Source organism: Belonocnema kinseyi, chromosome 6 (genome assembly GCF_010883055.1).
Source record: "Belonocnema kinseyi isolate 2016_QV_RU_SX_M_011 chromosome 6, B_treatae_v1, whole genome shotgun sequence".
NCBI classification, from domain to species: domain Eukaryota; kingdom Metazoa; phylum Arthropoda; class Insecta; order Hymenoptera; family Cynipidae; genus Belonocnema; species Belonocnema kinseyi.
Genome location: NC_046662.1, coordinates 84,885,038 through 84,897,033, shown reverse-complemented (window position 1 = coordinate 84,897,033; position 11,996 = coordinate 84,885,038). Strand labels below are relative to the sequence as shown.

Below are 11,996 nucleotides of genomic sequence, written 5' to 3'. Positions count from 1 at the left end.
GTTAATTTAATGTTTAAATTCAACAGATCGTTTGAATTTTTTCAAAAATCTACCTGAAATCTTTGTGAATATTCAAAACATTTGTGAAATCTTTGTGAAATCATTGGTAAATAATTTATGTTTTTGTGAAATCTTTTAAATTCATCCGAAATCTTTGAGGCATTTTTTTAATCTTTGGGAAATCGTTCGAATCTTTGTGAAATTTTAAAGAAATATTTTGTAATATTTGTGATATTATTGAAATCCTTGTTAAATCTTCAGGAAATCATTGATTTTTTTGTAAAATAATTTAAATCTATGCAAAGTCTTTATTAAATATTTGAAACCCTTGATATCTGTGGGAAATAGTTTATGGCTTCGTAAAATCTTTGAAATCTATTCAAAATCTTCGCGAAATATTTTTAATCTTTGTGAAATCTGCCAAATATTTGAAATCTTTGCGAAATCGTCAAATATATGTGCAATCTTTGAGAAATCTTTGAAATTTTTATGAAGTCTTTAGAAGTCTGCGCAATATTAAATAATATTAATTTAATATTAATAATATTATTAATATTAATAATATTAATAATTTTAATATTAATATTTTTTTAATATTTGGTAATATTCGTGGAATATTTGAAAACTTTGAGAAATCATTGAAATCTTTGTGAAATATTTGTGTATTATTCATGTAGATTTTGTATTTAGTATAATATTATTATACTATGTACAAATTGTGTTATTCAATATTACAAGTCTAATCTCCTGCTCCCACCTAGAGAAAAAAGGCTTCGCCGCTTCTGCTCTAAATGTGAACATAACTTATGTTCCAGGTGGAATAACTCTTCATCAGTTTGCTGGAATCGGTCTCGGCACAGCCTCAGTCGAAGCTTGTTGTCAAATGGCATCAAAGTCAGCAGCATCAACAATATTGCGAAAAACAAAACACTTGATTATAGACGAGATATCCATGATTGATGCAGACTATTTCGAAAAAGTTGAAGCCGTCGTTCGCTACATTCGCCGAAATGAGAAACCGTTTGGTGGAATTCAACTGATTCTTTGCGGTGATTTCTTCCAACTACCTCCCGTCTCTAAACGAGACGAGAAAGTGAAATTCTGTTTTCAGAGCAAAGCCTGGGCGAACTGTGTTCAGGTAAACTTTGAACTCCGTATCGTTCACCGTCAAAAAGATCCCATCTTTATCAATATTCTCAACAACGTCAGAATAGGAAGAATAACCGAAGAAATCACCGAGAAATTGAAAGCCACCTCGCTTCAAAAAATCGAGAGCAATGGAATTTTGGCCACCAGGTTATGTTCTCACATCAGAGAAGCGAACGAGATCAATGACTCACAGCTGGAAAAACTACCAGGTGATCAGAAAGTCTTTATCGCCGAAGATTCGGACAAGATGATGACGAAAACTTTAGACCAGCAACTTCCAGTTCCAAGCCGGCTTGTTCTGAAAGTTGGAGCGCAAGTGATGCTTTTGAAGAACATTAACGTGAGCAGTGGACTCGTAAACGGGGCAAGAGGAGTCGTGGCCAAATTTCAGGACGGCTCTCCAGTCGTTCATTTCCGGACCGGAGGACAGTACCAAGCAAAGATGGAAACGTGGAGTATAAAAACTGCAGGCGGTGGAATAATTCAACGAAAGCAAATTCCGTTTAAACTTGCGTGGGCGTTTTCCATTCACAAGAGTCAGGGCCTAACCTTGGACTGTGTAGAAATGAGTCTCTCGCGAGTTTTTGATGCTGGACAAGCCTACGTAGCACTTTCGAGAGCACAGAGTATGGAGTGTCTCAGGGTTCTAGATTTTAATGCGAAGCAGGTTTGGGCGAATCCACTTGTTCTCGAGTTTTACAAGAACTTCAGGAGACGTATCCACGAAATGGAATTAATTCCCTTGGGCAGGAAAGCTAAATCTGTATGTTGATACTTAGGTAGATAATTAACGAATTAAATATATATTTTAGGTTTAAAATTGTGAAATAAACTGCAATGAAAATCATGATTTCAGTTCGATATTTCTAAGACTGATAGTAGAACAAAAAAGAAAGAAGAAATGAAAACCCAGTGTGAAAGTACAGTGATAGTCTAAATAATTTTTATATGGTTAGAAAGGAAATGATATTTATCAAGCGTCTAAGAGTGGGGTTTCGTGATCGCCTAATGGCTATTATAACATTAATTCCTGGCGAACTATGAAATAATTTGCAATAACAGGCAGCTTTTGATGCTGCACAAACTTTCTAGTTTTAATTTTACCATCCCAGTAACTATGTGAAATTGTTTTGTGATTTGAGGGAAAAAAATAAATAAACGATTGACAAGAGAGTAAGTAACGAAAGTCGAATATATTACAGTGCTTATAAATCTTTACACGAGAGTTTGAAATATTTTTCTCTTGAGAAAATAATAATAATAATAATTACAAGGTATACATACAGCGAAAAGTATTAAGAATCGGAAACTTTGATTTCTATCGAGGGTATGTAGCGCCACGTGTGACTAGCATTTTCAGTTTCTGAACATATCGATGTTGCATTTTGAATTTGCTCACGACTGCTGCATTGAATGTCTATTTTGTACTGGCCTGAAGTTAGAAACACGACTCGACACTCGTGGAATGCGCGTCCGGATTCTTGAAGCTGTCGAAAATAAAATATTTTTAAATATTATTCCCTGCTTAAGTTATTTAGTTATTTGTAGCTTTAGACTTTATTCAGGGTGTCAACCCTACCTGGAAAATCTGGACGTTTTAGGTCATTATTATATACCTGGAAAAACCTGACAATGTTAGGGAATTTTTTCGAGAACGTACTTAATTTCTTCTTTTTTTCAATTGAAATACTAAATTGAATAAAAATGATTCTTCATTTGTGAAAGTAGCTTTATATTATTGTATTGAACTATTTGGTTGAAAATTCGCTGTTTTCTTTGTTTGGGACCAATTTTTCGAACTGAAAATGCAACTATTCCGATTTTGGTTCAATATTGAGTTACTGTTTTTTAAAATTAATTTGTTAAAGATTCATGAAAATTCATCATATTGGTTGGAAAATGAGCTATTTTGTTGAAAATGCGTTTTCTCATTGGCTGAAAATAAATTTTTCGCTGAAAATTTAACTATTCCACTTGCAGCTGTAACTATTTTGTTGAATTTTTGTTTCTTAAAAATTTATTTTTTACTGATAATATAACTGCAATATTTAGTTGTAAAATTATATTTTTTAGTTCATAATTTCGAGTTTTTTGGTAGAAATTAGTCTTCTGTGTTGCAAATTAATCGGTTTGCTGCAAATTTAATGATTCTAGTTAAAAACTCAATATTTTTGTTGAAAATTCATGTTATTGGTTTCAAATTCAACTATTTCATTTGAAGAGACATAATTTTAGTTGAAATATTTAATTATTGTTTGTCAATTTTTCCTTTTAAATAAAAATTAAAGTATTTTCTATAAAATTGGTGTAGTTTGATAAAAATGAATTTTCTATTCCATTTTTGGCCGATAATTAATCTTATCTAGTTCAAAATTCTACTATTTGGTTGAAATTTTTTTTATATTTGATAATGAAAATATTTCGTTGAAAATTCAAGTATTTTGTTGAAAAATCGTCTTTGTGGTAGAGAATTCAATTTTTGTTTTAAATAAAACCACTTGGTTCAAAATTGAACTCTTTTCTCAAAAATTTATCTTTTTATATAAAATTGATCTATTTCAGATGAACATTCATCATTTTGGTTGAAAATTCATTAGTTTGGTTGAAAATTGGTCTTTTTTAGTTGAATATTCAATCTTTTTTTCTAAAAATTCATATCGTTTTTTGAAAAATCGCCTTTTTTAAGGAATTTACTAGACTTGTTTGAAAATTCTTTTTTTTTTGCTTAAAAATTCAAATATTCCACTTAAATATTGATAATTTCAGTAATTAACTCATATTTTTGGTTGAAAATGAAACTACTTGGTTAAAAGTTAAATTAAATTTGCTTTAAAGATAAATCTCATTTTTTCATGAAAAATTAATTTTTTTAAATGAAAAATTTACTATTTCACTTTTGATTGTAAACTGATATTGCTTAGTTAAAAATTCAGCTATTTGTTAAAAAATTGATCTTGTTTAATTGAAAATTCAACTGTTTGGTTGACATTTATTGTATTTTTCTAAAAATCGCTGGGGAAAATATATGTTGTTACTAAGGTTTGTTGTTAAAATTCATTACATTGTTTGAAAGATGAGCTATTTTATTGAAAATTCGTTTTTTTGTAGGCTGAAAATGTGTTTTTCACTGAAAATTTAACTATTCCATTTTCAGCTTTAACAGCTATTTTGTTGAAATTTTATTTTTTACTGAAAATATAACTATTCCATATTTAGTTAAAATTTTTTTTTTTAGTTGAAAATTTTACCTTTTTTTGTAGAAATTAGTCTTCTTGGATGGAAATTAATCTTTTTGATCAAAATTTAATGATTCTACTTAAAGACTCAATGTTTTGGTTGAAAATTCACGTTTTTTGTTTCAAATTCATCTATTTCAGTTCAAGATTTAGTTTAAAATTCGCCTCTTTAGTTGAAAATTAATTTTTTAACTGAAAATTTAACTACTTAATTATGGTTTGTCAATTTATCTTATTAAATTAAAATTTATGTATTTTCTATCAAATTTGTCTTGATTGGTGAAAATGAATCTTCTATTCCATTTTTGGATGATACTCGATGTTTTTTAGTTCAAAATTCAACTATTTGGTTGAAAATTTGTGTTTTTATACTTGATAATGCAAATATTTTGTGGAAAATTCAAGTATTTTGTTGAAAAATCGTCTTTGTGGTAGAGAATTTATCTTTTTTTTGTTGGAAATAAAACCACTTAGTTCAAAATTTAATTTTTTTCCAAAAAATGATCTTTTAGTTTAAAATTTATCTATTCCAGATGAAAATTAATAATTTAATGATGAACATTTATTTTTTTGTGCTTAAAAATTCAAATATGACAATTAAATATTGATTATTTAAGTAATGCATTCATCTTTTCGGTTGGAAATGAAACGACTTGGTTAAAAGTTAAATTAAATTTGCTTTAAATATAAATCTGCTATTTTTTTCATGGAAAATTATTATTTTCAACTGAAAATTCGACTATTTCGTTTAAAATTCATCTATATTTTTAAAAATTTAAATTCCTACTTTCAAAGTTAGGAATTTGAAGCGGTTTAATTTGAATTTAATATAGTGACCACATAATTTTATCTAAATACGCACTGAATTTTAAGGATAAGAAGATAAAATAAAAATTTGTTTGAATTAATATTCAAATTCATAGACTTTAGAGACAAATTCAAGAAAAGATTATTTCGTTTTTTAGTATTATTTAATTAATCTAGCGTGCTAACATATTTAAGAATATCTTGTAATATTAACTCGATTCCTAGAAACTAAAAAAAAAAAACATTATTTATAATAAATTCGCGACAAATAATAACTGGAAAAAAATCTGGAATTGTCAGCACATATTGTTCCAGGATTTGAGTAGACGCCCCATTTATTATCAAGATAATTAGGTAATTTGATAATATTTACCATGGGAAGTAAAACTTTATTAGCACCAGCTATCGACAACCTCGTATCCAATCGATAATTATTGACTCCATTGTGATGATCTTGGTAAAAGTTTATGGACAATGTGAGGTCTCGCAATGGAGTTTCGAGAGCATTGCAAACACCAACACCGACACTAACGCATTCGCCTAAAGCACAAGTCAATTCATCCTGAGCTTTAACAAGTGCGTCGTTTATTTTCACCTCTGTAAAGAAATTATTTTTGAATGATTAGAAGGAACTTGGGTTAAAATCGAGGAGGAAACAACTCCTAGAAATACGGTCCAGTTGTTGAATTTTCAAGAAACGAGATTAATTTTTAAGAAAATAGTTGAATTTTCAAACAAGAAGATTAATTTTCTACCGAAAAAACGAGATTTCAACAAAATACATGAATTTTTAACGAAGTATTCGAACTTTTAACCGAACATTTGGATTTTCAAATAAATCGATTTTACACCAAAAATGGAATAATTAAATTCTCGGTTAAAAGATTAATTTTCAACCAAAAACGACTACTTTTAAACAAAGCTGTTGAATTTTCAAAAAAATGGATGAACTTTTAAGCAAATACTTGAATTTTCAAACCTAGAAGAGGAATTTTCTGCGGAAATAGATGGACTTTCAACTAAAAACGATCGATTTTACATCAAAAATGGAATAGTTAAATTTTCAGTTAGATTAATTTTCAAACAAAAACAATTACTTTTTTAACAAAGTTGTTAAATTTTTAAGCAGCTAGATGAACTTTAACCAAACAGTATAATTTTCAACTGAAAAAGATCAATTATCCACCAAAAATGCAATTTTTTAATTCATAGTTAAAAGATTCGTTTTTAGACAAACAAAGAATGTTCAACAAAACAGTTAAATTCTCAACCGAAGAGATGAATTAACGAATAAAATTATATATGAATCCTTAACAGTAATAGTTTAATTTTCAGTTAAAAAATACATTTTCATAAAAAAAAACGATCTTTCAACAAAATGATAAAAACGCCCAACTGAAAAGAATAATTTTTCATCTAGATTGAAGAATATTTGGCAAAAAAATATGAATTTTTAACAAACTTGTTGAATGTTCTACAAAGTATATTAGTTTTTAACGAAAAGAGATGAATTCTCATCGAAAAATGTAATAGTTGATATTCCAACCAAAGCTGATTTTAATTTAAATTCCCAAAAAGACGAATTTTCAACAAGATAGTTGAATCCTCAAACAAAAAGATGAATTTTCTACTAAACAGTAGAATAATTACATTTTTAATTTGAAAAATTGATTTTATTACATTGGATGAACGCTTTTTCATAAAAAATTATAATTTTCTACTAAAAAGATCAACAAAATTGTTGGATTACGAATGCCAATTACTCTGAATTAACTGGATCATTATAAATTAGAATTTAATTACTTGTATTACCTCAAATTTTAGAAATGATTTTCATTACAAGTGGGTGAGCCCGGATTATATGTGGATTATTCTGTAAAACTGAGATTACTACTACGGATTTTACAATTTTTTAATATTAATATATTAATTATTAATATTATTTGAGTCTTAAAATATACCATTTTTAAACCATTCAGTTTGAAATCTTTTAATTAAGAAAAAGAACAATTACTCAAAATTTGGAAATGTCTGAATTTTCATTTAAAATCAGTAATTGTAAATTAAATATTTAAAACTAAACTTTAAACGTTAGAATTTTAATTTTTCTATTTAAAAAAATTCTGTCCTCTTCACGGTTACATTCTCATAGGTTGAAGAAATAATAAAAAGTTTTTAAATAATTAAAAATTCTATATGATTTCAAAGAAATTGAAAATGATTTTTTAGTTTGAAAAATTAATTTTAAGAGAATATTTAAAAAGATTGACAAAATTATCAAAAATTGATGTGGAAGATTGGAAGAAAATTTCTTTAATTTGGCAGAATTTAGAAAAAATTATAATCATTTTCAAAAATGTATAGAAGTTCTGCAAACATTTCAAAAATAATTTAAACTTTGATAAAATGTAAAACATAGATGCTTCAAGTTTTTGAAATAAAATTTCGAAGAATTTTTAAACTATTTAAAATTAAAATAATTTACCTTTCAATTCAAGAACTGTGCTCAATTTATTTAAAAAATGTAATTTTCCATTTTTCTAGCTTAAAATTGCTTGAAATATATTTTTTTTAACATTTTGATTAATTCTTCAATCTAGAGCATTAAAAATGATAACGTGGATTTAGATTTTCGGAACTGAATCTGAATTTTTTAAATCTACAATTTATAAGACTTTAACATTTTTAATCAGAGTTGTTTCCCCCTCGACGGAAATAAATTAAAAATAGTAATTAAAATAACTTACCCCATTGCAACGGACTCATTCTTACTAAATCTAACATATCCTGGGTTAAAGTGATTCCAGATAAATTCGCTTTTCCCGTCAATTCTGTGCCTAATAAATGCCACTTCAAATCTACTAGCGAAGCTATGTGTTCCGCGCAAATCTTCTGCAGTTCTCCACTATCTAAATCTTCTTTTAACTGCAAACAAATATTTAATTTAAAAAAAAAATGAAAAATGATAACAAAACACAAATTCTAAAAATACAAGAATTATCATCACTTACCAAAGATAATTTACTAAGAGGACACCGATCAACAGGCACTGGAATTCTGCAAGGTTCTCTGCCTTCCATATAAATACATTTATTTTGCGTGTAATGTAGTTCCATCTCGTGATGCGTCATATTATTTACATCCAACACGAGATAGAATTGTGAGGGGCTGAAATTAATTTGTAAATTATCAAAATTATCCTTACTAGAAAACAGCGTCGCTACATAAATTCGGTTTTCAAATTCCATGTCTTTTCTCGGTTTACCTTTTTCTAATCTATCAGGGTGGCCACTGGACCAAAAAAACCGGAATTTTATGAGACCGGGAAATGACAGTAAATTCATTTTTTACCGGGATTTTACAAATTTTTAGAAAAAAAATCTGTTCTAGTTTGATTTTAACAGATATTAAAATAATTAGTTGAATTGTTATGTCTCAATTGTGATTTCATTCAGTTTACCATGCGTGATTCAAAAATCTTTAATTTTAAAAATGCCTAATTAAAGGCTTAGGAAAATTAAAAATTAGAAGTATTTGAAGTCAACAATTTTAAATAGCAAAAATTTTTGGTTGGTCAACTGGGAATATAAATTATAATGATTTTTAATATATAACTGTACATTAAGAATTAACAAGTAAATAATAATAAAATTGATTTTATAAGATAATTCGGAATCAGTTCAGAATTTCTATATTTTAACGATAAAAATTAAACCGTTTGAATTATAAAGTCTTAGACGAATTCTAAGAGAATATTTAAAAAGATTTCCAAAATTGGAGAAAATGATTCTCTAGATTAATTTTCTCCAATTTTGGAAATATTTTTAAATATTCTCTTAAAATTAGCTTTCAAAATAAACAAATCATTTTCAATATTCGTAGGAATCTTAAGAAAATTTTAAAATTTATTTATTCTTTATTTTGGGAAAGATTTTAGGAAAAATTCAAATAATTTCTTAAAATGTTTAGAAGTTCTGAAAAAATTTCAAAAATAATTTAAATTTTGAAGAAATGTAAAACAGTATGTAGATTTTTTAAGATTTTAAAGCTTTTTAAGTATTTTAAAACTATTTGAAATAAAAATAATTTAAAAAGTGTTTAGTTTATAAAATAAAATGCAATCGCTCAATTTTTAATGTTTTTAGCTTAAATTTGCTTTAAATGATTTTCAGTTCAGTTTTTATTACGCAGAATGATTGATTGAACAACAATTTTTTGCCCAATGATTAATAATTTGTTAAACTCTGGGATTATAATGTTATTTTCAATAATAAAAAATCTATCCGTATGCAGGACTCGGGTCAACTTTTTCGACTTTTTTGAAAAGATGTGAATTTTTGTGAATTTGAAGAAAAATACGACTTTTTTCTATTTCCCCGGAAGTTCCCTATACCTGCCTATAGTGCTTAGTTTTAATTTTAATCACAATGAAACTTGTAAAATTGACATTCAAACCTAGAAAATATTGCCTAATTTTAATTAAGATCATTCAAAATGGAATGATTTCCCATTAAAACGTTATGCTTCAAACATTTTTTAATTAATAAAGTTTGAAATTGAACACTTTCTAATTCCGTGAATCCTTAATCAAAGTTTAAATTTTTTCAAACTGAAAGTCTTAACAGCTGGACTTTTTTAAGTCGAAAATGTTTAAAATTGATTAATTTCCAATTCAATCACAACTCTGTCATTCTTTTTCCTATTCCCCCTTTCCCTTTTAAATTAAACAAATATCAAATAAGAAAGTCCAAGAATTGTTAGTTGAAAGTTCATTCTTCTTGGATTAAAATTCAACTTTTTGATTAACAATTTTATTACTTTCTTAAAGATTCAATTATTTGGTTGAAAAGTTATATTTTTTGGTCACAAATTTAACTGTTTTGTTGAACATTCGCCTTTTTGGAAACAAAATTCATTCTTTTGGATTGAAAATTCCTCTTTTATGATAGAGAAGTCATATTTTCGATTGAAAATTCATATATGTTTGTTGAAAATTAACATTTTGATCAAATTTTAAGTGTTTTTAAAAAAATTAGTCTTTTTGCTATCAAAATTCATCTTTTTAATGAAAATTCGTCTTTCTTAGTTCAAAAGATATTTATTGTTTGAAAATTCTACTTTCTAGGCCATTAATTAATCTGTTTTCCAAAAAACTCGTTTTTTGGTTTGACAATTCAATCATGGGGTTGAAAATACAACCTTTTTTGATTTATGTTTAATGTCTTTTATTTTTAAATTAGTCCATTTGGTTGAAAATTCATCTTTTTTGTTCAAAAAACTTTTTTATTGAAAATTCAAAGTTTCAGGTTAATTATTCAACTGTTTATTAAAAAATTCATATTTTTTATCCAAAATTCAAAGTTTTGTTGAAAGATCATATATTTTGTTTAAAATTTGTCTTTTTAAGTTAAAAATTATGTATTTCTTATAAATTTAAGTTTTAAGACTGATAATCCAATTTTCTTTTGAAAAATTCGTCTGTTAGGCTTGAAAATTCAAATATTTGGTTAAAAATTATTTTTTTTTCTTTAAAATTCAACTTTTCAGACCGATAATGCAAATTTCATTTTAAAAATCGTCTTTTGGCTTAAAGATTCATCTATTCAGTTGAAAATGCAATTATTTTTGTTCAATAATCTTTTTTGTTCAGAAATTCAACTGTTTTGTTAAATATTCGTCTTTTTATAGAAAATTCGTCCTTATCAATTAATTATTTAATCATTTGCTTTAAAATTCTTTTATTTTTTTTCATTGAAAATTATTTTTTGCAAATTTTGCTACATGGTTGAAGTTTGACCTTTTTTGTTTGAAAATTGTACCATTTGCTTGAAAATTCTTCTTCCTCGCTTAAAAATAATTTTTTGTTGTTGAAAATTTAACGGTCTTCTAAAAAATTGTCTTTTTTCACAAATATTCAACTATTTGGTTAAAAATTCGTCTTTGTTCTTTAAAAACTATTAATTTGTTACAAATTCAACTTTTCAGGCTGATAATTCAAAAATGTTTAAAAAATGTTGGCGGCCGTTTAATTTCTTTTATTTGAAAATTCCTCCATTTGGATGAAAATTTTATTTTTTAGGTCATCTTTTTTGTTTAAAAATTCAACTCCTTTATAAAAAATTCGTTGTTTTTCTTTAAAGTTCTACCATTTGGTTACAAATTCATCTATTTGTTTAAAAATGAATTCTTTTTTAAATTCAAATATTTGGTTAAGTTAAAGTTAAGTTTGGTTAGTTAAAGTTGAATCTTTTTTTGCTTAAACATTCGACTATTTGGTTGAAAATTCAACTATTTGGCTAAAAATCAAATTGGTTTTTTAAAAAAATTTCTCTTTTGCTTGAAAATTCACATTTATTTGGTTGGTTTTGTTTTTAAATCTAACTTTTTGATTGAAAATTAATCTTTTAGGATTAAGAGTTCACTCTTTTCTGAATTTAAAAACTCGAATCTTTTGTTAAACATTCGCCTTTGTGTTGAAGATTCGTCTCTTTTGGTTGAAAATCCAATATATGTATTTCGACTTGAAATCTTAGAAATTGAAAGCGTTTCATATTAAATTTAAAATTATACGCATATAAATTTTATTTAAAAGAATATATTTGCAATTATTAAAAAATGAATAATTTCATATTCAAATTATACAGTACCTGAAGTACAAAATTAATGTAAATTATAAACTTCTCTCGTTGGAAAATAATCCATGTTGAAAAGTTTAAAAGTTCAGAAAGAAATATTTTTAATTCAGATTCAGAATCCTTCAATCTGAATGACTAGTGTTAAAAAATTCCAGTTGTTTAGTGTTTG

The 11,996-nt window shown here is 26.3% G+C and overlaps 2 protein-coding genes across 2 annotated transcripts in view; one reads left to right on the top strand and one right to left on the bottom strand.

The window, feature by feature from the left end:
- Positions 1 to 2,326, top strand: part of LOC117174146 (ATP-dependent DNA helicase PIF1) — a 5,915-nt gene extending 3,589 nt beyond the window's left edge. Inside the window, exon 2 of the mRNA XM_033362958.1 lies at positions 816 to 2,326. Coding sequence (XP_033218849.1) covers positions 816 to 1,921 — 1,106 coding nt within the window. The 3' untranslated portion in view covers positions 1,922 to 2,326. The remainder of the gene's footprint in view (positions 1 to 815) is intronic.
- Positions 2,324 to 11,996, bottom strand: part of LOC117174145 (protein brunelleschi) — a 26,363-nt gene continuing 16,690 nt past the window's right edge. Inside the window, exons 8-11 of the mRNA XM_033362957.1 lie at positions 8,204 to 8,360; positions 7,940 to 8,117; positions 5,566 to 5,789; positions 2,324 to 2,636 (exon numbers count right to left, since the gene is read on the bottom strand). Of these exons, the coding sequence (XP_033218848.1) occupies positions 2,445 to 2,636; positions 5,566 to 5,789; positions 7,940 to 8,117; positions 8,204 to 8,360 (751 nt within the window). The 3' untranslated portion in view covers positions 2,324 to 2,444. The remainder of the gene's footprint in view (positions 2,637 to 5,565; positions 5,790 to 7,939; positions 8,118 to 8,203; positions 8,361 to 11,996) is intronic.